This window comes from Glycine max, chromosome 9 (genome assembly GCF_000004515.6).
Source record: "Glycine max cultivar Williams 82 chromosome 9, Glycine_max_v4.0, whole genome shotgun sequence".
Classification (NCBI taxonomy): domain Eukaryota; kingdom Viridiplantae; phylum Streptophyta; class Magnoliopsida; order Fabales; family Fabaceae; genus Glycine; species Glycine max.
In genome coordinates, this window is record NC_038245.2 from 49205550 (window position 1) to 49232306 (window position 26757).

Genomic DNA, 26757 nt, shown 5'->3' on the forward strand with positions numbered 1-26757 from the left:
GTTAATAATTAATAATTTATTAATATAAGCAGAAAACAAGCTATCAATTACTTATTAATCAATGTACTAGTATACTTTATTAACTAGTACTAATGATTTAATTATCATTAACTGATGTAAAAACCTTATTACACTTTGGCATTTGATGCACAAATAGAAATAACGGAAGTTATATTGTTGGCGTCAAACTTTGTTTATAAGGATCAAATTTAGAATACCTTATGCATTTGCATCATTACATGGGGTAGTTCAGAAACAAACACCAAGCAATATAAGTATTAGCATCAAATTCAGACGTTGAACTGAACATGATAGTATAACAATAACAGCCAACAAGTGATGGTTGGGGTCAAACTCTCAACTCTGAAGTCTCGGGGCCCTGATATATATTTGCATATATATCCTTGTTGTCAGAACTGTACCCTTCAACCGCAACTGCATCATTAATGTACCAGAAGCAACTCTGTCTCTGTGATTAATAAATATATACTCACGTAAGTATGTAAAGAAAAGTTTACGGAGAGGGTAACCCAAGCTATATATACATCATGATACGTATGCATGTTAGAATATTACACACGTTTTATATGTTATATTATGATGCTATTTATGCTTTATGTCTAAAAGTCATGTTAGATCTAGATTAATTATCATTCTCAACACTTATTTTTTTTAATTTTCTTTATAAATTGAAATTCATCAAGACCTTAATGTTTGAGGAAAATCAAATTTTATCATTGAAATCAGTAGCGGTTGGATGTGTGTATATGTATACACACACAATTAAAGTTGTTGGTTTTGTATTTAATTTTTTATATATATAATTTGAATGAAAGTCATAAGAAATGAAATTATATTAAAATCATAATTTGGAGCTTTTAAAATTTTCTTTAAAAAATAAAATACAAAGCTGAACACAATATTTTATGAGCGCAAAAGTGCGTAATGTGAAAGCACATTCAAATATATCAACGGGGATTAATTTTATCAGAAGAAAAAAAAAATAGTTTTCTTACAATATCAGTATATGACAAACCAAAGTTTCAATTCCTATTGAGAGAAGTGTCTAACAAAGTCTTGAGCATGATTGTTTTTGAACGAGCTATAGGATAATGCTGTGGTAAGAGAAAAAAAAAAGATACATACAAATATCAGTTTGCATTTTAGGAAAAAAGAAAAAGGATATATGTAAAACTTACGAGCTAAGAGCTGAGGGTAGACCAGATTATTGTAAACTTTTTTTTCACTTGTAAAAGATAATGCACACTTAATTTAAAATACATTATAGTTTTAACTAACTAATATTTAAAAATTGGTACACATTAGGGTAGTTAAAATCCAAGGCTCTCATATAACATGCCAGTGCCAAATGCTAAGAGCAAATGCATGTGCATTTTGGCACTTTGGCGCATCATGGGATATTTCTGCTATGCAAGTGTGGACCTCGTTTCCTTTAATTTAACAATAATAATAATATCATACAATAATAATAATAATAATAATAATAATATCATGCGGGCCAGGGTGTGGTCAACAACTTCCATGAGCTGGCAATATGTGGCTACACTTATTTTATTTATTTTTGTTCGATTAATTTTCCTTTTTGTTTGTTTGTTAGTAGTAGTATTTTACGAAACCCACCACAACCCTTGTTATAAATAGTCAATTTGTCATAATGGACCATTTTACTACATTCGATTTGCGAATACATAAAAATTCCGTGAATCACTTTGGAATGTCTTGCAAGGTGGCCCCTCTCCTCCTTCTCATCTTTTTTTTTTTTCTATTTAGTAAATTCCATATAGCATTAACACCTCACCAAACCCACAACTTTCCATTTTCCAGTCTTCAAGTTCTATTGAATTGGGAAACAAGACTTGCACTGCATTTACTCCTCATTAATTATTCATTTTCCAACCCAGTTTTCATTGGTAGTACAAAATTAGCTTTTTTAGCCCATACCCAGTTCTCATAATTATGATGCATAAAACACCAAAGCATGATTCTTATCGATTCTACTTCATAATGCACTTGTTCCGCAACTGCATGTGCGTATTCTTAGTATTACCCCGAAGTAGAGGATACATATGCTTCTACGAAGTAAACATGGCATATTTTTCACATATAATGACGATGTTCTTTTTTTAATTTTAGGGGAACGATATTGTGCTTATAATATATTGATTAGTTTCGAAATGTTCAAAAGGATTAGTCAATCTATTTATGATTTGATTGTCTGATTATTATTCACCATATGCTGAATAGTCGAAGAGACATTTTCTGCACGTTTCAGCGACACAATTTGTGCCTGCGGTTTGACCAAGCTTAATCCATAACAAATACTACATTTTTTAGGCAAATACAAATTAATATTGATTAAGAAATTAAAAATATTTTTTTATTAAAACATGTAAAATTATAATATTCATAATTTTTTTATATTTTCTTATAAACTACACAATAAATATTTTTTCTTTTTAATTTTTTAAACAATGCCTTAGAATGATAGTTATCAATACTCCATTTTTAAAGAGAAAAAATATAGTTTTAGACTCTGTAATGTCGGTCAAATGTGTCGTTAACAGCCATTGCAGTTGTTGCGCCACCCTTGTCCACAAATCCACTTGTTCAAGGCCCTCAAATCTATTGAATTAAGTGGACATTATAAATTAAATTTTCATCTAATTAACTTTAATTTTTTCACACAACCAACCCTAAATAGTAAAGATCCTTGACCTTCCACAGGGTTGAACATTCTTTCATTATCGGTGGACAAGAAAAAAAAAGTTGTCAAAGATACAAAATTGCTTTTATTTTTAGTTGGTTGAGGTTGATTTTGACATTGATATCTCGTTATTGTTTCAGAAGTGGTCATACAGTGTTTTCTTTATATGTTGCAATATTTCTCAATAAAAAAAAAACATTTCCCTGCATTAAAAATTCAAATATTATTTTAAAAATTATCAGAAAAATCTAGACAGCAACCATCAACACATGATATTTAATTTGGAGCCACCTTGAGGTCTGGTTAGGAGAAATTAGCATATCTGCAAAATGAAGTGGGGTCATTGCCGTCAAAGGGCTCAAAGGACATATAGTGATCATGTTTAGCCTTTTGAGCCTGTGTATGATTTCATTTTTATTTTAGGTTTTCAGTTTTTGCTTCACTTATTAAGAGGTTATTTTTTTTAGGATCTCCTTTGAGCAGACAATTTATTTTTACAATAAATGTTTATGAACTCAGCATGTATTTTACATACCTGATATTTTTGTTGGTACAGTGAGAAGGGATATTAATGTACCTTAAGATGACTTAATTTTGGTGTAAAATGTTTAGCCCGTTAATCAATAAAAAAATAATGATAGATATAATTTTTAATGGAGTTGTAGTAAACGTCAACAAATGAATGCATGTTTGATTACAAATTTTTTATAATTATTTTTTGTTTCTACCAATAAAAGAAAACACGCATTAATCTTATAAAATAACTTTTTAATTGAATTATAATGTAAAAATCTTTAATCATAGTATTAGCGTATAAACTATTTAATCCAGTGATAATACAACTATTTTTTAATTTTAATAATATGAATAGAAATTAGGAAGTACTTTTATTCTGTCACCCATTTCACTTTCTTGCTCTTTTTCTCACGCTCACAGCACATTGCCTTTCTGTCTTTTATTATCATTATCATTATTTTTTGTTTCTCTGGTTGCTTTGCTGGTGACTCCCAAGTGAACAGTGTGTGCATCTACAACTCCTAGAAGTAGAAACTCATCTCCACACACACCACTCTCTCTCTCTCTCTCTCTCACTCATTCACAACTCAAAAAGTCACAAGCTACAGTTGGCATTTCACAACACCAACAACAACACAGTACACAGCCTATAATCTATATTCTTCTCTTCCCACTATAACTCTCATTTGCTACTACAGAAGCAGGAGGCATTCCCTCACACTTATTCACTGTAGAAATCATAAAGAAAAGAAGAGAAAAAGAAATGAATGTGCTCAGCATCATAGGCATCCACCACCACTATCAATCATTGACTAGGACTTGACTACTACTCTCCATGTCTCTCTCAGTCACTGTCCTCTAGATTTACCAAATGGGGGCAGCCACTCTCATAACCAAGCCTCAACCAAGGATAATTTTCTTGAAGATTATTGCTGTTGTTGTTGCCATCCTCAGCAACCCTTCTTCCTTTGTTGCCTCAAGTTTGGAGCTTCTTTGAAGTGCATGGTGTTTGTGTTTTCAGCTCCAAGTCCAATAACACATAGCTAAAAAGAAGACACTTTTTTTGGTTTTTGTTTTGTTCAGGTAATGCTTACTCTTTGTTTGCCTTGCCTTTTTGCCGAGTAAACCACTGCCAAAATCCAAAGGGGGGCCTGGATCTTGTTTCTTGGAATCACAGTTTGATGAACAGCATTGATTTCAGATTCAGGTTTTATTGTTCTCCCAGTAATTCTCCTTAAAAGTTTACCCAATTATTGCCTTAACTGCTACAACTCATGTAAGATTTGGTTGAGTTGAGAGAGTGAGAGAGAGAGAGGAATGAAATGCTTAGAATCAGAAGAAGATTGCCAAGTATTGAGTGAATCTTTGCCTCTTTGGCTTTGCCTTTTGCAAGGATTCTTGAGAGAAAAACGTTTCATTGCAACGGTTGTTGAAACGTTCAAAGCTGCTTTTATTCTTCTGCCCGCAGGAGAATATTTTTCTTTTTTTTACAGCAAAACGTGCCTACAAGTTTCCATTTTTAAGACCCCTTTGGAGAGATTCATTGCTTATTGTTCAGTATCAACTATTCATTACTGATATATTGCATTGGGGTTGTATCTGTGAGTCCAAGGTGAATATCAGATACAAAGAGAGAACCACATTGAGCTGAATTTCAAGAATTCCCTAAATCATCCATGGAGCCTGTTCTTCTTCCAAGTCTAGTAATAATGCTTGTTCTTGTTCTGTGCTTTGAATCACTTCCTAGTGTTAGGGCTCAGTCTACTACTACTTCTCCCGGGTCATCTTCAACAAGGGAAGAAGCAAAGGCTCTTGATGCACTTCTCCAACAATTTGCTTACAAGGACTTGGTGAATCCAAAAACAGGTATCATTTACAATGCAACTCAACTTCCTTCCAATTTGACTGGGATTGAGGTTGCAGCATTGAGATTAAGGAGTGGAAGTCTAAGGAGAAAAGGGTTCCAGGCATACAATGAGTTTGAAATTCCCAAGGGACTCATTGTGAGTCCTTATGTGGAAAGGCTTGTGTTGGTGTACCAAAATCTGGATAATAGGTCCAGCAGTTACTACTACCCTTTGCCTAATTATACTTATTTGGCTCCAGTGTTGGGACTACTAGCTTATGAAGGTTCAAATTTGTCGGCTACAAATTTATCAGAACTAGACATAGATGCATCTGAGAGCCCTATATTGGTCAAGTTTAGGGATGTAAAACCAGCTCCTCATGGTGCTGTTGCAAAATGTATTTGGTTTGATTTGCAAGGTTCTTCCAATTTCAGCAATGTAACAGGAGGCAACACATGTTCTACTACTCAACAGGGTCATTTCTCTATAGTGGTTAAATCTATTGCTCCTTTAGCACCTTCTCCAGCTCCGGCAGGTGCTGCTCCTAAAGGGGAAGGTGAGAAGGGGAATAACAATAATGAGAAAGTGTGGATCATTGTAGGGTCTGTTGTGGGTGGACTAGTATTGCTTGTGTTGTTGTCACTTCTAGTTTTGTGGATGAGCAAGTACAAACAGAAGATGAAAATGCAACAGATGGAAAGGGCTGCAGAGGTGGGAGAGCCTCTTCAAATGTCTTCAATTGGGGATACAAAAGCACCTGCTGCAACAGTAACAAGAACACAACCAACCCTTGAACATGAATATGCGCCATGACACAATATTTTTGCACAATCTTTCAGTTTGCTCGCTCTCCCACTCACATTTAAGTTAATTTACTGTCTTCAGAAATTCTTCTAATCAAACTTCTTTTTTTTTTACTCCCCCCGGTTTGTTTGCTTTAACATAGGATTTTTGTGTACATCTGTTATCTTTTTTTTTTTTTTGTGATTCATTGTGGTGTGAATTAGTAGTAGTAACCAAAAGTGATGATTATGTGATGAATTCAGTTGTTCCATAATTGACAAAGAATAAAACTCTAGAACCTACTTGTTGGGTTATTTTGTCATGTTTTTACTATCCCTTTCACGTGGTTGAAAGATGATAACTTGATATAAATGTTGTGGGCACACTATGCTTATTGGCACCAGTTTCCATCATTCCTGTTCATTCATTTAAGGGAGGGAGAGACACCAAAGGCCTCGATGCCCTCACTTTGCTCCTCAGAAGCACACTTGGATATTCAATGTGTACCCTTTTGCGTGGCTTCTCTTGTCATTGTTAATAACGGTCTTGCTAACAAATGGATTTAGGTAGAATACTGTTTTTAATGTTAATGATGATCTTTTTTGGATAAAGTTTTCAACAAGTATTTATAAAAGAAAACAAGAAGATAAAATAGTTAAAATCAACTTTTGGAGTAGTTAAAGGATAGTATTTCTATAAAACTCGAAGTACATAAGTTGATTTTAACTCAAGAAAAATCTCTGTTTACTTTTATCTTTTAATTTCTTCTCCTGCAAGTGTTTATTCAAACAAGATGTATACAATACATATCAAGCAAAAAAATGGGATGGAAAAGCTTAGAAATTGACCAGGAAGAAGCTAATGGCTTAGAATAATTAGAGAAGAAAATATAGTACTATTTAAGTAGCATGTTGATCATTGCATATTAAATTTGGTGTCTTGCATTTTGTTTCCAAACAGACAAGTGGTTGAAGGAAAGTTACTAAAGAGATGAAATGAATAAATACCAAGACCTGCTGCTGAGTGCTGGCATTTCAGTGTTCATCTACACCCGAAAAGGACAAGGTAATGCAAGCAACCAAGTCAGGACAAGAAGTAAATTTGTATAGTTTTGACAGCAATTACTTCTTTCCTCTTCCACTATTAAAAGTTTTTCTGAAAACATAAAAACTTTTCAGCTTGACATTTTATTGTTCAGACTCCAAAGACAGAAGACAACAACACATGGGCATGTAAAAAAACAATTCTTGTGCCATGACTTTCAGCTTAGCATGCTTGAATTTCAGCTGTGAAAGTCCTAAGCCATTGTTTGAACTAAAGACTTGTATTTTCTAGTTTTTACTCAAACCATTTTTTTTAAGTTCTTAATGGGAATATAAACACAATAGAAGCGACAGAAATACCAAAAAAGGTGAATCACATTTAAATAATAGTGTTTTTTTTCTCTTAATGAGTTGAAGTGCCACAATCTGTATCTCTTCCTTGCCACTTGAATAACACTTGAAATACATTATGTAATAGATTTTTTTTTCCTATACATACCCTGAAGGGACGGTAACATTTCATTTTTCGTAAATAAATTAAAAATATTTTTTAGTTAAAAAAAGAAATAGAATTTTAGAAAATGGTGAGATTTTTATAATTAAATAAATAAAGAGAAATAATTGTATTAAAATAGTGGTTTGAAGGAAAAAAATGATTTATTCATTTGATAGAAAATAAAATAAAATTCTTTTTTTATAAAATAATAAAAATAAATAAATAGAGTAAATAATAGGTTGTGAGTAGTCTCGCTATAAATATAAACATATTAGGTCAGTTTTTTACTATAGACTCTACGCCTCTTCTTTCTTCCTTTCAATTTCGTTTTCTCTTTCCTTCCAAAATTCTCTTTTTTTCTTACATACACTCAGACCTATCTTAGTAAAATGACGATCCCAGACTCGTTAACCGTTGGATCGTCTTGATATTTTAGCAACAGGTTCGCAACTCATTTCCAAGCATTCTCACCGTTGGAAATTGCGAAAAAAATTCGGAGCTAAGAGAAATATCCTGCGCATCGTAACTTTCTTTTTTCTCGGACAGACTCAAAACATGTCTAGTAAAACTACGATCCCGGATGCGTTAACCGTTGGATCGTCATGAAATTTAGACACCACGTTCGAAATTAAATTCCGCACACCTTCACCATTGAGATTTGCAAAATAATATTCATGGAGAGAGAAAAGTGAATCGCACGAAGACAATACAAAAAAAATGCTTTAATCTCTTCTCCTTCTCTATAACGCTTGGAAACCCTATCAGAACAAATAAGAAGAAAAGCTCGAGGAATCTCAGAAAATTGCTAGAGATATTGCTATTGCTGTTAGGACACACACGTGAACCCACTTAGAGGTAAGAGATGATTTTATCACAATTGAGATTAGAATGAACATGTGTAAGAATCCTTATGGGATCAAATTGAGGTTTATTTTGGAATGTTTATTGAATTATAATTTTCCTTTACAATTATAAATACGATATTGTTGTATTGATGGACCAATTGATGTCCTAATGCGAATTGGTTGATAAACTTTAGTGCTCTTGATGTTTTCATATTTTTTACCTATGGTTTGATTCATTAATTTTAATATAATTGTGTGGAATTGTTTGAGGGGTTTTACTCTCCATGTTGTGAGAAACATTTTGTATAACTGTTACATTGAGATTATGAAATTGTGATCTAAATTGTGAGTAAGTAACAAATTGAACGTGTGATGAATGGTGAATACAATTGTATTGAGATGTGTGTATTGAATTGTGAGCTATGAACTGTGCAATCACACAATTGTAAGACCCTTTAAAGGCGACGAGTTTTTGCGCGACGAGTATTGTGATGGGATCCACTGTGGAGACCCGACAAGTTTAATCAGAAGCGCGACGAGATAAAATTATTTTAAGAACAATTGATGAGTTGTGTGTATTGCATAGTTCATAGGTAAAGTGTATATGATTCATGAGGTGTGATAACATGTTAAATTAGGATTATACCATTATGATTGAGACCGAGTGTATGTGATAAATTGAATGTTTATTGACTTGTAATATATATGTGCATTGAGATGTTGTGTGCATTGAGTTGTGAGCTATGAATTATACAATCACACGACTATAAGACCCTTTAAGGGCGACGAGTTAATAAGCGACGAGTATTGTGATAGGAACCATTGAGGGAACCTAACAAGTTTAATCACAAGCGCGACAAGATAAAATTATTTTGAGAACAATTGAGGAGTTGTGTGTTTTGTACAATTCATAGATAGAGTCTGCGTGCTAAAATATTTTCTGGGTTGGACCCGAATCAGGAGGGAGAGGTCCTAACGGACTCTTCGAAGTGTAGGCCTTGGTGGTAAATACACCCGGTTTGAGTACTCCTTTAAGTTTGTACCGATCCCACGTGATTGGAGCATTCTCACAAAACAACGTGATCCTGACTGGTCTCCCTATGATTTTATCTAGTGAGAGTGACCTGACTTACTAGTGTGTGGTTTATCTTGTCATGTACTCCTAGGCGCCCGACGAAGTTTTTCACTGACATGGTACCACATTGCATATAGGATTGAGTCTTAGTGTATATGTTGCATAACGCTTGTATATCAATCAATATTGATTGACTTGGTGATATTATGTTTTGATCTTTGAGTATGTGAATGTTGTGAAAATGAATGAGACATGTTGTGTTGTGTTGTGATGTTACGCGACAAAGTGATGGAATGACATGAGTTATATTTACGTAAGTTATATTTCGTTTATATGACATGTAAATTTACATGTTGTCTTGTTTCTCTCTATTAACTAGGAATGTGATAACTCACTCCCCATGTGCTATTTGTGTTTGGATCCTGTGATGATCTCAAAGTTTGTGTTCGTAAGAGCAGATGGTTAGGTTAGGTAGATGATTATGAAGAATCTCATGCTAGAGGACACGGGAACACAATATTCTAATAGGATGTGATATTGAGGTATAGATTTCTATATTAATTGCATGAAGTCTTGAACGACCTTGTTTTGAGCCGAGATGATTTATTATTTATTTGGACAAGTTTTATTATGATGTCAGAAAAGTGAATGTGGGCCTTTTATCTTTTTGAAAGATTTTTGTGCGATAGAGGATAGTGACCATAGTTGTCAAAAAGCATTTAAAATTTGGAGTATACATTATAAAAGATATAATAACTTGGCCACTCTTTTATTATAAATCAACTACTCAATCTGTATGTAATAAACAACCAAACCAAACAAATAAGAGAAATGCTTCTAGCTGCACGGGTGAGATAAGATGACTTATGAAGGAAGGTATCACATTCACAGCTCAGCACCACCAACACCTAACTCAGTTTCAGTCATTGAAAAATCAGAAAGTTATGTCTGCTAGTAGGAACATGTATAATTTTTTATTCTGAAATTATTATTTCACTCCATTCTTTGATGCTTGAATTTCGAGGTCCCAGCTCCACAAGGAGGGCACATAATGGAACACCACATGAGGGCAATATGAATCAAACACTTGAACAACATTAAAATTCTTATAAAATAAGATATTTTGGATTTAGTTCTTATCATGTATGCACTTTTATTTTTTGGATTTAGTTCTTACAATTTTTTTATTAGTTTCAATTCTTATAAAATAAGATGTTTTGTTTTTTGATTCTTGTTATTTGACTTTAGTCATGTAAATGTAATATTTGATCCACATTAAATTAGTCTCATTTTCTTTAGGAATTAAACTTAATACAGTCAACATTTACAAGGATTAATATTTTTTATATCAGTTGTCACACATTCCCATAAATCCAAATCAAAACATTTGTTTCTCAATGGATTGAGATGAATGGACGCTTAGTGTGTGTAAATATAAATCCAAACACACTATAATTTAATATTGTCCAAATATTATAGAGGCTAAAGTCAAACAACAAAGATAAAAACAAAAAGTTTAATTTTTCAATAATTAAAATTGATAATTTATTTTGTAAGGACTTAAAAAAAAACACTTTATTTGTTTTTACTGATGTAAGGGCCTGAGCCTAAAAAAACATTTTGAAAAAAATAACATTTTATATTACACTGTTACAAAGACTAAAATGTTATCTAAACCTTAAAGAAAACATTTTGAAACTCATGTTATACATGTGTGTTCTCCCTAATTTATTCTTATTAAAAAAAATTGTTCCAGATGCACAAAAGTCATTTCTCTTTTAATTATTCATTTTTAAGTTATTTTCCACAGTAAAACCTTCACCCTAACATACGAGCAGAAGAGTAAAAACGGGTTGCTGTACCCCTTGTTTTACAAACCAGTAAGTACTACGAGCCACTCACAAGGAAACAGAAGACAGGCAGAAAGAAAAATGAATATAGTACGAATGTTCCTAAATTTCCCAAGAAAAATGTGGCTTGAAATGATACGAGATCTCCTCACTTTGTTTACATGCCCCAGCATGTGTCATATTCAGGAGATTTTTATGTTATTACACGGCAATTTTTGGTCCTGTTACTTGTTATAATGAAGGAACTTTGAACAGGTAAAATGTCGATAGCAACATTAGAAGATACCAAACACGTATTTATTTATTTTCAGTTGATCAGGATACCTGCTTTTATTTTCCTAGCTCAATCTGTTAAAATTTGCAGAAATAGTTTCCAAATTCTTTGAAAACTTGTACAGATTATTAAACAACTATGCTGTAAATTCAGAGAATTCAGGCATCACTTCACTTTTCAGGTTAAAAAACAATTAGACCAAACGTGATAATATTGGTTAAGAAATACGTTTTAATAAATTTATGTTCGATACCAGCACTAAATGGATTTTTTTTTCTCTTCTGAGTTAATTTCACTTTTCAAATGAGACTTATAATCAATTTTAAACCGATTTTAAGAGTCAAACCAGTTCTCTGAGCTTTTTTTTTTTTTTTACACCCCTATCTCTCTCTATCCCCGTTCCCTCCCTCAGAACATAAGTTTCATTTTAGACGAGAAATCAATTTAAGCTTAAGATCAATAAATCTTGACCTTAGCATTTAATCTTTGAAATTAATATTATCTTACCAGTTGTCCTTATAAACACTGCTCTTGCCAAAACAAAAAACGAAATTGGTTTAACAGTTTCTACGAAGTCTTGAAAGTTGAAAATCTTGTGTCAATGAAGCAGTGAAGCCACGTTGACATTCTCATGGAGTCCAGAGTCAGTTCTTTTCTTCCATGAGAATCAAATCCTCCTGTAAAACTACTACATTACAAGGCTCAAGAGGTTTTACATTGCCCATCTATAATCACAGCGTTGTGTATGCATAACATCGTGGCATTTATTATATACGAAATAACTAATACAAGGTGCCATGATAGCCTTTTTCTGTTTTCAGCTTTCTCTTCAAATGTTGTGAATGCTTACGCCACTTTTATATTATTCACCAAACATTGACGTCAACTAGCACGATTTGTTGTGACTAGTTAAGCACAAAATGGTCAGATTATAGAAGGCAACAAACATCACAGAACTACTTAGTTTTAGACAAGCCAAGCTTAGCGAAAGTAATTGCGATTGGAACATAGATATATTTATAAATCTTATGTTGAATTGCATACAAGAAAACAGACGGAATTTGATTCTTGTGATTAACCCTGCTTCCCTAGAACACAGTCGTAAATCCAGGTGAGCAGTTTATTTTCTTCACAATGTCATTGGCAAAACAACCTGCATGTTCCAGAACAAATATTATGGTTTCTACTCTATATATCAAAAACATTAAATACAAAGCAGAGCAAATCTAAACAATAATAAAGGAGGATATTCTTGATGGTGAACATATAGTGCATTTTGGGTTAAATCTTGCAAAAGCAACCAAAGTCTTCTACAAAACTGAGTTTCCTGGCAAAATTTCCATATGCAAACATACTTTTGGGGGTAACCAAGCATGACACCAAAGTGAGTATAATCTCCAGAGTTTGGAGTTCCCCCGCCATCAAACCAAACATAGGAGCTAAAATCCCCAAGAAAGCATACACATTTGAATAGCCATAGAGCCATAACCTCAGAGATACTCGTACAAACTTCTAAAACACTAATTTTCTCTTTTGATTTAAGATTTACATCTTTATGTTAATTTCATGTTTTACTGAGGCCTGTGTCACATCCTAGAATTTAAAAAAGAAATTGACTTCTCTTTAAGCTACGTCAGGATTGATGGAAAGAAACGAAATGGAATAAAACCTTCATTCCATTGTTTAGATACGTTATGGTGAAATGAAATGAAATACAATTATTGTTCCATCTCATTCCTCCCAGATTAAAAAGGAAAAAATTGATCAAAACAGATCAAGAAAAAAAATGGAGGAAAATAATAGAATAGGCTCATGTTTGAATAAACTTTTCCATAAACACTTGAAGGAGAAAAACATAAGGAAAATGAAAATAAGCTTCTTCCATAAGAAAATTTTAACTTGTGAATAACTTAATTTTAGCTTATGGGAGAAATCTCCTTCATTTAGCTTATCCAAAAGCTGATTTTAACTTATGCATAAGCTAATTGTAGCTTAAGAGAAGCTTATTTCATTTTACCGTCTTGATTTCTTCTCCTATAAGTGTTTATTGATAGATTTATTCAAACAGGACCTAGAATTGAATAGGTTCCACTAGTTTCCACTTTCCATTATATTCCATCCTCATTTACCCATATCAATCCAAACAATGAAACATAATATCATTATATTTCATTCCCCTCCATTCCATCATCTTCCATCAATCCTAAAGTACTAAATAAAAAAGACTTTAAAAAACAAAGAGAGGAGTAAAGTTATAACTATTGATTGAAAAATTCACAGAATGCATGGACATAATTGAAAAATCGTCACAGAATACAAGGGGGGAGTAAAGTTATAACTATTGATTGAAAAATTATTGAATTAGTAAAATCTCAACGATAAATTTTCAAGCAAACAATCCTAATTCCATTCTTGTCTTCCAAAACCAACTCTTCAAATCAGAGGAACCAAACAATCTAAATCGTTTTGCATGACAGCAACACAAAAACTCTAAAATTAAACAATTATTTTGTCCCGATCTAGTTACTCGATAAAACACAAGGCATAATAGAATGTATTTGGTAGAAACCCTAGCTAGGGTTGTGCGGAAGCGAAAAAACGAGAGCGGAACTCACGATGTTAATTGGAGGGAGAGGCTTGCTCGACAAGCTTCTTGTCCCTTCGTTCCATGGCCACGTCCCACATATCGTTCCCGATGTGCTTAGGCTGAAACGATTATGGCATCATTCACAAAGATCCAATCAAAGAAAGAAAAAAGCAAAAAGAAAGAGTGAGATTAGATTACTCTGCCATGCGCGGATTTGTGAATGTAATACTGAGCGTTTCCCATGACGCAGAGCATTCCCGCTATGATTCCCAGCGGCAGCACCGCTTCCATCCATCTCAAGTTCATCTTCCCTTCTTCTTCTTCCAACTCTCTCTCTCTCTCTCTTCTCTTCACTCTTTGCCTTTTTCTTATTATTGGGCCTCATCCATCATAAAAGCCCACCTTTTCTTTTCTTACTCAATGGGCCGGCCTGTCCCATCCGCTCCTTCTTTCACCTGTTAGAAATATTTTAATAAAAAGATTATTTTTATTCACACTATTATTTAATTAATAATTACCTTAAAAGTAAGTTATGCATAATAGTATTAGTACTAAAATCAATTGTGTAGCTTTGACCCATGTGGTTGAATGGACTAAATTAGGCTGGAAGCATTCCAAAATTGTGGGCAATCAGTTGAGAGAGATAATTGCATAAAAACTTAAATATTTTGTTCCGTAGAGAGAAGAAAAATAGAGAAAATGAAAATAAAATAGAAAGTGAAAAATGTTTGCTTGAAGAAAAAAAAAAAGATGAAAAGGAATATAGAGAGATAAATGAGAAATATAATAGAAAAATTTATGCATGTGAAACTCACTCATTTTTTAATTCCCTCCTCCCTAATTTTGTACACTAAACATATTTAATTATTTTCATCTCCTCTATTTCTCCTCTTTCCCCTCCATCCAAACAAGTTGAAAGTGAGAATATTCAGAGTTATTTGAGTGCAATTTTTAGGCAATTACTTATGATATGGCATGCACCATGACTGTCTCAAAAAAGGAAAGCAAGGATAATTATTTTTAGGAAAAATACTTGATGTTGGTGTTTCATAGAAACATAAATAGGAGAATTCCTAATGTAAACTAGCTTCCTAACCAAATCAATACAAATGATTTATTTAATCATTTATTTTCTTTTATCTCTTTATCTAAAATCAATTCTTTACATTTTTATAGCCTTCTATTTACCATTTGTAAAACTTCCAAACCGCATTTCAATTAGGAGTAATGTAACAGATATTCCTAGTCATACAAATGTCAAAAAACTCCAAAAATATTTGAAAAATTGATTAAGAAACAAAGTCTGTCTTTCACACGACTAATCCAGTTGCATTTGGGATTAACATAAGTTTTTTATGGGTTGGGCTCCTCTTCAGTGACCGAAAATGATATGTGTATGTGACTTTCTGTCTCCTATTAATAATTTCCAATACCAAAGGAAAAAAAAAATCATTTTATGTGACTGAAAGACTTAATTGCACATGCAAATTATTATTGCCCAGGACAAATTTTTATTGATTAATAATATAATCTTTTTAACCAACAATATAAGTTTCTTTAGTATAATATAAACTTCTTTACACACTTCAAGCAAACAATTTTTTAAAAAGAAAAATGATTATGTACTGTAATTTTTACTCAGTCGTCCTAATATAATTGATTATATAAGATAAATTTATTAAATTTTAAAATAATTATTTTAAAGTAATTCAAATAATAAATTATGATTAAATAATAATATAAATTTTTTACCCTGAGTGTATATATGTTTATAATTATTAATAAATACATAATAGCTAAAAAGGAAAATTATGAGAGAATAGTTTCAAAATCTTTTCCTCTCATGTCTTCATGACATATACTATTTAATATTTTAGGTTTTACTGGCTGGTTAATTTCTTCCAGTACTGATGGTACTGCTGAGTGCTGACCATAGCCACTTTTAATTTGGAAAGACATGACCTGTCCGAATCTTGTCAGACTCGAGTGAAGGCAAACTTTGTTTAGACACTTTTTCTTGAATCATCCTATTATTTTGGAAACAAAGTCTATTGTTAGTTGGAATCATTGTTTTCCTCTTCTATCTTTTTAATCCAAGCCCAATCCATCTTTCTCGTTTACTTTGATAACATGTAAATTATATTTCTTTCACTTGACCAAGTTTATGCTTAATTTGTCAAACAAATAACTTAATAAATAACATAATAAAGCAACAAAAAAAAATTTTAAAGTCACAGAAAAAACATTTATTTCTCTAATATTTATGTGTCAATTTGCCTGGTGAGATTGGGACCAATGGACCATCCTCTCCCTACTGCTATTTATTACCAAAAATGAAAAAAAAAATCATTTCTCTTTAAGTAAAAATCCAAATAAAGAAAATAATATTTTTTTCCCTCCATTCAGCTAGCCTTCTTAAGAAAAATACTATTCTGATTTTTTTTTCCTTTATTTTGTTTTCTTCCTTATGGAGAAAGACTGAAAATACACACATGACCTGTAGGAGGAAGGAATCAAAGCCAATGACAAAGAGCAAAAGAAAACGCTGTATTTTTTTTTTTTTTTTTTTGCATAAAACATCTTAGGATTCTTCTCCTACGGCCAACTCAGTCAGAGGCAGTGAAGCATCAGTTAAAATAATGGCCCACCATGCATTGTCTTCTTGTGGTTGTGGACACTTCTATCGTTTACAAGACACACCCCTTTTTTCCCTACTCTGCCCCTACCATCTTTTGTTTTATCTTTAATATTAAAAAAAAAAACTTATTAGACTTGCCTCACTTTTTGTCCCCATTGATCTTAATTAGGTAATTAGTAACTGTATTAATTCATGAGAGAAAAAAAAAGAAAATATTTATTAGTGAGCTTGGTGGGAAAGAAATAAGAATTGGATTTGGAAGGGGTTTTAAAGTCATTGAATTAGTTATGCGTCAAATTTAGAGGTCCATAGGTAACTTTATGCGTTTTATTTTATTTTATTAATGCTGGGTGTGTTGATAGGTTTATGTATCCTTATCACATACGACATCTAGAGAAATAAATGCAAAATTATCAAAAGAATGAAAAAAGGTAGGTAAATAGGATCGGAATTGGTATCGATTTAGGAGGGATTTACTCAAACAAAAGTAATATGGGAGCATTCATACTGCCTAATAATTTAATGTGAATTATGACATGAAGCTCATCGTAGAAGCGAGTCAAAAGGTTGTTGACAACCCTTCCAAGACCTAAAAAAATTGAAGCAAAAAATAAGGGTAATTAGATTGTTCTCGAAGACCTATATATATTTACAGGCTTGCCAAACAAAAAATAAAAATAACCAATTTATTAAAAAGAAGAAGAGAAAGACAGAATGCAAGGATTGGCAATTGGTGCCATAAAATAAAAAATTAATAAAATGGAATGGTTTGGAGTGAATAGAGACAAATAGACAATGTATTCCATTCCACACCATCCTCGTTCCTCATAGGGTCAAGTAATAGTATGGAGCAAAGAAAGATTGGTTCTAACAACACCGAATAGGGTTATAGGTAGGTGCAAATGCATTATGCAATGTAAAGTCAAAATTAATGAAACCGTTGCTGTCTTTTGAGAATTATTAGCAACCTTGTATGGGTGATATTAAATTAATAATCACATTTTCGTATAGCAAAAACCGATAATTTGAAAAAAGAAGAAAAAAAATGAGCTGAGAAAATAAGAAGGGTGTTGAATCAAAATTTGAGAGGGAACAGAATCCGACCGCAATTCAATGATAGCATTATTCAACTCAAGAACAAGAATTTTGTAACATTATTCAAATGTGACTAATATAATAATAATGTGGAAAAATATAAGGATTGACGTTGAACCTTCAAAACGACGTAGTTGTATGTATGTTGTGTATGGTGAGGTAGATTTGTAAGAGAGTGTACAGTGTTAGGGTCCAGCTAAGACCGCGTTGGCAAACATCATTGATTTTTCTGATTTTCCCCAAAGCCTTTAGAAATAATATATACACACAGTATAGTATTTGCATACACACACATCTGATTTATTTGATTACAACCTATGATTCTCTGCATGCCTAACACGCGTCTCCACCTGTTGTACCCTATACCCTTTACATTGTAGCACTCATCAAATCAAACATACGTTACCTTAATCCACTTGAGCACTTCACCATTATTATTACTTTTTGAGAAAATAGGGTTTTTTTTTTATGGAGAAAATAAGTTACACAGGATATTATTTTAACATAATAAGATAAATTTATTAATTTTTATAATAATTAATTTAAAAAATATATTAATAATAATTTATTATTGAATAACAATATAAAATTATTTTATATACTTAATACATTGATTATTAAACTCTTATTTTTTTAATAACACCTATTACTATTATTACTAAAGGCATAAAATTAACTCATACAATATTATTGTAATTTACTCAATTATATCATGTTAGGTGTATTTGATTCGAATAAAATTATTTATTATAAGCAAATGTGGTCAAAAAAAGAAAAAATAGACTAGTCATTGATATTATAAAATATACAAGTATTTAATTATAAATTATTATGTATAATAAATTTATTAAATTTTATAATAACTGTGTTAAAAAGTCATATTGTTTATGTTTTTATATATAAGACTTAATTATTTAATTTATCAAGATTGATGAAAATAATTAATTTAGTTAATAATAATAAATTTATTATAAATTTATAACATTTTTTAAAATTATTATTATCTTAAATTTGTATGATTGATTCGTACACTCTTTTTCTTATTTTAATAAAGAATATTTATAATATAAAAATAATTAATAAAAAATATTATAAATTAAATTTTATAAAAATGAATAAATATTATTTTAAATTTAGATCTTATTATAAAGGCTGAATTAAAGTTATATCAATTGTAATTTTTTATTGAGCTTATAAAACTGTTTAACACTTTACTATGGAACTGCATGACGGTTATACATTCTGAAAAAACACTTCACTTCCGTTCCTCGGGCACTGAATTTTTTTTTTACTACAAAAAACAAAATCTAGAAACTTTTACTGCGTAAACTTTTGCTGATACTGTTGTTTCCATATAAAGATCCCCTTCCATATCAGTACACTGTCTTCTACTTTTTTTTTTTATTTTTTTATTTTGTTGTTTTACAAGGCAGCCTGTGGACAAGGAAAATATATTATTATAGAAAAAAGGGCAAAAAAGGAGAAATATTAAGACTAATATATATAGAGAGAGAGAGAAAAAAGGAAATAAATAAATAATTATTTGTTGCTTCCTTTTGTGTAAAAATTCAGAGAGAACTGTCCACTCTTTTTCGTTTTTCTCCTTATTACAGACCCCCCTTAATTGATGGTGCTCTGTATCCCCTTTTTCTTCTGCAAGAACTACACCAACTAAAACCTTCTTTTTCAACTTTTTTTTTTTTGGTTTGTTTTTCTTCTTCTTCTCCTTCTTCCAATCCTTAAGGAAAAAAGAAACTAAAGAAAAAAAGTGAGCCATGTCAGGCTTGTATAATCCCAACTTCTCTCCTGCTAGAGCTGCTTCTCCTCAGATTAGGAGCAATCCAGAAGTGGACAGGTGAGTTGGTTTCTCTTTCTTGTGATGTTTTTTTTTTAGATCAAAACTGAAAAAAAGAAAAAGGACACAATCTTGGACTCTTGGTGAAACACCCTTTGGATTTGGCCATGTCTGTTTGATTTGTTTTAGATGAATTTGTGTGCTTTTGATTCATAAAAGAAAAGGGTGGGTTTTTTTTTTTTTTTTTTGCAGCCAGTACCTATCAGAGTTGCTGGCAGAACATCAGAAGCTTGGACCCTTCATGCAAGTGCTTCCCATATGCAGCCGCCTCCTAAATCAAGGTCTAGCTCTTCCTGTTTGTGGATCTCTATCACGTCTTGTTTTTGCTCTCTTGTTGTTTATGGAAGCATGCTTGGTGTGTGTGTGTGGCAGATCGTGTCACAAAGCTTTTATCTGTGTCAATAGTCTTGGACAATGACACCAACTATAGTGTTAATCGTGCATTGATTCCTCTTCTTGCCATCCATCATCATTGTGGTGGCACCATTCCCTTCACACCTCACTTGATGCTGATGTTTTTTTCATAAGGGGAAATGCAAATTGAACTATTTTTTTTTGTATGTATCACCTATTGGATGGTGTCTGACTGTTAGATGAAATGTACCTTCACAGTGTTAACCTTATGCTACCGGCGATGAATTTGATGGTGAGATATGATGTGTCTGTGATTTTCGTAGTCCTGAATGGTATTTACTCGTGGGATTAGTTATATTTGAACAGATTGTGATTTTGAGGACTTATGAAAAATCCTATCCTTTCAAAGCATGTACTCTTGAAGGTGTTCTCAATGTAAGGCATTGAATATGCCTGATTTGAAGTGTTTGGACTTTGAAAAATAGCTTGGTTTGTTATTAACATGTAGAATGCTGGTGCCATTAACATTGGGACTGTTGACTTCAGTAGACCTTCATCCACTCAGAAATTTAGGGCCTGTCTATTTGCTCCCTTTTATCAATGATCAAGTAGATAGTCTCATATAAGATTGCAAAAAAGCCAGGCTTTCTATCTGCTGTAGTGTCTGATAATATAGGGACTTCTCCGTAAATACTTATAGGAGAAGAAAATAGAAAGGTAAAATGAATTCCATAAACTAAAATAAACTTATGCACTTCAACTTTTAGAGAAGTTCTATAAAAGTTAAGTGCATAAGTTGATTTTAGCTTGTGACTTGTGAGAGAAGCTCAATTCATTTTACCTTCTTATTTTTTTCTCCTATAAGTGTTTATGGAGAAGTTTAACCAAACAAGACATTTGTTTGATATAGTTTATTATCACATGATGCTCACATGTGAATGATATATTTTCTGAGATAATTAATCACTCTTGATTACTCTTTAAAAATATCCTTCTCCATTCATTTCTTATGATTTTCAATGGTTTCTCATTTCAATGTTTCTTTATGTGCAGAAATATTAAGAGTTTCTGGAATGTTGTCCAATCAAGGTTTTGGTGACTTTGATAGACTGCGACATAGAAGCCCTAGTCCTATGGCTTCTTCAAACCTTATGTCCAATGTAAGTGGGACAGGGTTGGGTGGATGGAATAGTCTTCAGCAAGAGGTGACTGCTTTTAGATTATTAATTGTTGCATCTGAACTTTATATCCTTAATTTTTTGTTATATTTTTTGAGTATATCATTTGTATGTGTAGATGCACATTCAACTACCATGTTGTAGTAGTTGTTATAAATGGCTACTATGCTTGTCTAGTCTAATTCCTAACATTGGATTATCTTTTTAAAAATTTATGATCTATTCCTTGTATTCAGCATCAATAACAACCAAGCCTTATTCCTGTTAAGTGGCCTTAACTACATGGATTATATGTTGCTGTAACTCTCAAACTTTTGTCAAGCCTCATGTACCCTAAATCCTTGTCTTAACTCTTTAATAATAATAATAATAATAGTATTAAACTAATAATACAGTACCATAAGACAAGGTTTAAGGCCACAACACTTGCAAGATCTTCTCTTTTGTTCTTCAAAGCAGTTTCTTGGAAAACAGGTGTGACATGAGATGGGTTGCTTGACTGCATAGTCTGAAATAGTGGAAAATATTGAAAGTCAAGGAATGCTAAATTACAGGATAGTTGGCACTACTGAAGTTTAAACCCGTACATTTGTTAGAAATTTCAAATATAAGAATAAAACTTAAAATATGCATGATAAAAGTGTGTGTATACATGTGTGAGTCTTATTTTGATCAAAAGATATATTTTGTTAGATAAGAGTACAAGAGTAGAGGAAAAGATATCCTCCTAAAAGAGACCCAAAAAGGCCAAAGAAATAGTTTCATTTAAGCTCTGTCTTGGCATATCCACCAAAGGTGCACTCTGTTAAAATATCCATCAGCTGAGCACTAGAAAAAAATTAAGAAAATCTCTTTATCCAATAAAATATGCCAATGCAAGTAGGCTGTGAACTTTTTTAGCATTTCTCTCCATCCATAGGCACAAAATAGCCGTAAATGTTTCATGTTGTCAAAGACCTTTGCCCTCTCAATATCTCCCAAGACTCTAAAATGAGAAAAAGCAAATGCTTTAAACTCGTGTACAATCCCAACATTCACCAAAAATACCAAAAAGCTTATACCACAAATAACCCCACAGAAATAGAAGTCTAATTTTCTCATAGTAAGAGTAATGTATAACGTGGACTTATACAAAATAGAGGATTCAGCTTCAAAAAGGACATAGATTTCCAAGGTGATAACAAGAAAAAAGCTGTCTGTTTAGAGATTGGTTGAGGAATTGAGAGTAAGATTTACAGGTAAAGATTCCAAAGGGTTCTAAAGAACAAATTCTTCTATCTCTAGACTCTAGCAAAGAAGTTTAACAAATAGGCCCAACAAACCAATAGGTGCTTCATTCTCCACATTGAGGCTTGTGTTTGGGTAAACAAGTTAATTAAGTGCTTATCATGTAAGTGCTTATGTATAAGTTGTTTGTGTAATTGAAGAGGAAGTAGAGTTAAACTATTTTCATATAAGTTATAAGTTATTTTCATATAATATCTTGGATAACTTATTGAAATAAGCTAAAAATAACTTGAGGACATTTCATTATCTGTTTTTATAAGTTCTTGTAAACAAGTGCTTATGTCATAAGATATGCCCATATAATTGTAAATAAGCTCTTCCAAATGCAACCTTACTCTATCATAGAGATTTTAAAAAGAAAAAAAAACAGAAAGAAAATTCCCATATAAAAACTGAGGCATCCAATCATTGATGAGATCCAAGTCAAAGATCTGTCTTATATATTGGCATTAGCTTATTTTTCAACATTTCATGTGCCAATATTTTACGGTAGTCATGTCACTCACATCTATACCTACTTTGTCCCATGATGATAGTGTTTTGTCATTTAATGATGGTCTTCTTGTCTTAGGTGTTTGTACATGTCTATCTATATTACATATCAACAGTTTTTATGTTTTCTCTTGTAAACTTGAAAAGTATTGTATTTTTATGATATGCTGTGGATGTCTCTATTTTTTGGAATTAGTTGTTCATGATAACACACTAGACAAGGCATATACTTGCATAAAAACTGGGATAAAAGTTTTTACATGATGCAAAGATTGGAAGAAACATATACAAGTGAAAGGATGCTTGATACAAAAGCTTAGACTCTGTTTGAATAAGATTCAAGCAAACTAAAGGATCGAGTCTTCTCTTCAACCAAGAATTTTGTACTGCTAGTGCTAACAATTTCATGAAGTCAATGAATGCCTTCCCTGTGCAAATAAAATAATATAAGCCATGATACAACAACAAAAAATGCCTTGTTCCCACTAGGTGAGGTCACCTACATGAATCACACAATATCATTGGGTTCAGTTAAAGACTAAATTATCAACAATATCATTTACCATGAGATCCCGCTAAACAATTTATTTCTTGGTGTCCTTCTCCCCCCTTTCACTGGGCTAAAATCCATTCAATTTACACTACTCAATTGTATTTCCACTGACCTTCTTTACATGTGTCCAAATTGCCTTAACTAATTTTCGGTCATCTTTTCCTCATTTAGTGTCACACCAATATCTCTTTGGATACAATAATTTCATATCTTGTCCTTTCTTGTGTGGTCACACATCTATCTTAACATTCTTGTTTCTGCTACTCCCATCTTAACATAAGCCATGATTGGCAACATAAAATCTGATTGGTGGTGTACTAGTGTTATTATCCTTTAAAAGTAAAGTTGCAGACTATCTGGCTTGCAGAGTGATAGTTGCCTCTTCCAGTGCCTTTCTGCATATTGACATGTTTCCCTCTCATTCATTTCAAACTTATAGAATTTCCTGATTTGCTAATTCCTGGGATTGAAATGCTAGTTGCTCTTTGATTTGTGTTTTTTATAACAAAAGATTTTATCAATTGTTCTTGTTGTTTACCATTGTTATTTATAACTTCTATATATTAACATTACTTTCTCTGCAAAAAGCAGAGATTATGTGGAGCCCCTGGAATGACAATGGACTGGCAAAGTGCACCTGCAAGTCCTAGTTCGTTCACTGTTAAGAGAATCTTGCGCTTGGAAATTCCAGTAGATACATATCCCAATGTAAGCTTTTCTACCAATATCTCTTATATAAGTCATCTTTGATAACTTAATCAGACAGCTATTTTTCAACTTTTCTGGAACCGAAAGCTCCATCAACTATAAGTAATAAAACTATGTTGCTCTTTATTGCATCAGTTCAATTTTGTTGGAAGACTTCTGGGGCCTAGAGGAAATTCTTTGAAACGGGTTGAAGCTACAACTGGTTGTCGTGTGTATATTAGAGGAAAAGGGTCGATAAAGGATCCAGACAAGGTAATGAAGACAACCATAATTTTCCAGGTCTTATTTGCAAATTGCCTAAAATCTATGGTGCATCCATGAATGATCTGTATACTCATTCATACTTTTATCAACTGAGACTATTATTGATTTTTCAATTTGAAGGAAGAGAAATTACGAGGAAGACCGGGCTATGAGCATCTCAATGAACCACTGCACATTTTGATTGAGGCTGATTTACCTGCTAATGTTGTTGACATAAGGCTCAGGCAGGCTCAGGAAATTATTGAAGAACTGCTCAAGCCTGTGGTATGCTCATTCACCCTATATCTTTCTCTGTGATGCAGGCAGATTGTACTAGCTGCTGTTCAAATTCACTTTTCTGAACAGAGAACATAAAGAGGCAATTCAATATAAAAATGCATCTTATCTTTACTCTTCTTAACTTGTAATTAGATAGTTATTATCTTTGGATATGCCACCATTTACTTGTTTGAAGTGATGAAGAGCAGTATACGTGCCTGAGTAAAGTAGATGATTAGGTAACAATTGATCTATGAAGCCTACATATTTAATACAACACAAGTACAATACAATATGGATACGGGGATATGGGAAATTCATAAGAATTCAAGATAGGTTATGGCCTAGATAGATTAATGTAAATTTATTTTTAAAAAATGATTTTACATTAGACAAAATGTATTTGTAAAGAGATATTGATCACTTCCCATTCATGCATAACATATTTGTAGATTATCACAATTTGCAAAAAGATGGTTTGTGATCTTAACAAAAAAGTGTAGCTACATATCTTCCCATTGTCTATGTCAAAGTTTCCTTCCTTTGTAAACAATGACTACAACAACATGGATCATATGGCATCATTAAGCTTAGTCAAAGACTGAGTGATCCATGTGTTTTATTGCCAAGTTTTATGTTGGTTGCCAAAACCCTCCACCTTAATCCAGATAAGTGTGCCTTGCACTTCACAAGAGTCAAATTCATGTTGGTTGACTTAATAGGATTCTGTTGAAAAATTGATTATTTGCATCTTGCCTTTCCTTGTTTCCTAAAGTATTCCTATTTAAATTAGTCTAAACTCTAAAGGACACTCTCCACATGTGGAAAACATCTTAAAATACTGTACAAATTAATCATTTCACTAGTTCTAACTTTGTACATCAATGTTTTTCTCTGCACAACCATTTTATTTATCCATGAAAGTCAATAACAAGGAAATTTTCCATAAGGTAACCAATTTGCTGATTCATCTCAGTATATAATTTTTCTTTTTGTGTTGGATTCAACGTTTGATATGCAGGATGAGTCACAGGACTACATCAAGAGGCAGCAATTGCGTGAACTTGCTTTGCTGAATTCAAATTTCAGAGAAGAGAGTCCTGGACCAAGTGGTAGTGTGTCCCCATTCAACTCTAGTGGAATGAAACGTGCAAAGACGGGTCGCTGAGTTGTTCTTGATTGATGGTGTAGATGATGAGTATTGTGGTCCTCCAGCCATTGATTGCTGGGAATATCTTCCAGTACATGATGTCTCATTCAATGCAAGCTATAAAAGAATAGGCTAACAATTCTTGCTGGTTAGCACTCTGGTGGTTTTTCCTTCCCCTTTGTCCCTACCTTTTTCTTCTTGAACAGACAGGAGACAAAGCTGGAATGAAGAATTTTTAAAAGAGAAAAAAATTATATAGTTGGGGTATTGAGAATAGGTTTGTTCAAACCAACCCTTTTTTTTTCTTCCCCTTGCAAACTTAATACATTCATTGGATTTATTCATGTGTCAGTTACTTTTTGAGAAGTGTGGAATATATACATGTGATGGTTGGTGGTGATGAAGTTTTAGGTCCTAAGACAATGCAGTGTTTATTGGCATGTGACATTGTCAAAGTCTCATGGTATTTTAATATTTATTATAAGTTAGCATAGGCTGGATTCTTTTTAGTTGTTTGTCACAGGCATTTGTATTCTCTTCGGAGGACTATGCACTGTAATTGGAATGATGCATGTCAGATAAACTTCTTACCATGTACCATTAAAGAACAAATGTGGTATTTGTTTATATAGAATGGTACATATAAATCTTATGCAAATTGTTTGATTTTTGCCACCCTATTGAATGCAGATGGACAGTGATATTTTTTTTTGTTCCTTTTTATTGTTTTGTTAAAACTTTAGTAACATTAAACAGAAGTCACAGGCTCACATCACAATAGAGCCTGAAAATGGATACTGGATTGACCTACTAAGAAATGTGTGGATTTTTGCACATCCGTTGAAGCTCAACTGAGGGATATTTTGAAGGGACTGAAACCTCAC

The 26757-nt window shown here is 32.5% G+C and overlaps 3 protein-coding genes across 3 annotated transcripts; 2 read left to right on the top strand and 1 right to left on the bottom strand.

Annotated features, from left to right (window-relative positions):
- The first annotated feature begins 3676 nt into the window (after positions 1–3676).
- Positions 3677–6185, top strand: LOC100808700 (uncharacterized). Its single transcript, XM_006587835.4, has one exon. The coding sequence runs from the start codon at positions 4918–4920 to the stop codon at positions 5899–5901; it is 984 nt and encodes a 327-aa protein (XP_006587898.1). The 5' UTR covers positions 3677–4917; the 3' UTR covers positions 5902–6185.
- Positions 6186–12448: 6263 nt separating this feature from the next.
- On the bottom strand, positions 12449–14423 carry LOC100500566 (NADH dehydrogenase [ubiquinone] 1 alpha subcomplex subunit 1). Its single transcript, XM_003534578.5, has 3 exons — positions 14240–14423; positions 14070–14160; positions 12449–12607 (listed from the first exon to the last, which is right to left on the bottom strand). Exons 1-2 carry the CDS (start codon positions 14345–14347, stop codon positions 14074–14076), a joined length of 195 nt encoding a protein of 64 aa, XP_003534626.2. The 5' UTR covers positions 14348–14423; the 3' UTR covers positions 12449–12607; positions 14070–14073.
- Positions 14424–19295: 4872 nt separating this feature from the next.
- On the top strand, positions 19296–26531 carry LOC100797384 (KH domain-containing protein At2g38610). The gene is made up of 7 exons (XM_003534573.4): positions 19296–19629; positions 19822–19910; positions 21037–21188; positions 24085–24201; positions 24337–24453; positions 24586–24729; positions 25745–26531. The coding sequence occupies exons 1-7, from the start codon at positions 19550–19552 to the stop codon at positions 25889–25891; spliced, it is 846 nt and encodes a 281-aa protein (XP_003534621.1). The 5' UTR covers positions 19296–19549; the 3' UTR covers positions 25892–26531.
- The last annotated feature ends 226 nt before the right edge of the window (positions 26532–26757 follow it).

Excerpts from the sequence above, each read along its gene's own strand:
- LOC100808700 (XM_006587835.4), top strand. The coding sequence starts at position 4,918 with ATGGAGCCTGTTCTTCTTCCAAGTCTAGTAATAATGCTTGTTCTTGTT.
- LOC100500566 (XM_003534578.5), bottom strand. The coding sequence starts at position 14,347 with ATGAACTTGAGATGGATGGAAGCGGTGCTGCCGCTGGGAATCATAGCG. Across the intron at positions 14,161-14,239 it reads ACAAATCCGCGCATGGCAGA|CCTAAGCACATCGGGAACGA; the intron begins GTAATCTAATCT and ends TAATCGTTTCAG.
- LOC100797384 (XM_003534573.4), top strand. The coding sequence starts at position 19,550 with ATGTCAGGCTTGTATAATCCCAACTTCTCTCCTGCTAGAGCTGCTTCT. Across the intron at positions 19,911-21,036 it reads CAGCCGCCTCCTAAATCAAG|AAATATTAAGAGTTTCTGGA; the intron begins GTCTAGCTCTTC and ends CTTTATGTGCAG. Across the intron at positions 24,730-25,744 it reads AAGAACTGCTCAAGCCTGTG|GATGAGTCACAGGACTACAT; the intron begins GTATGCTCATTC and ends TTTGATATGCAG.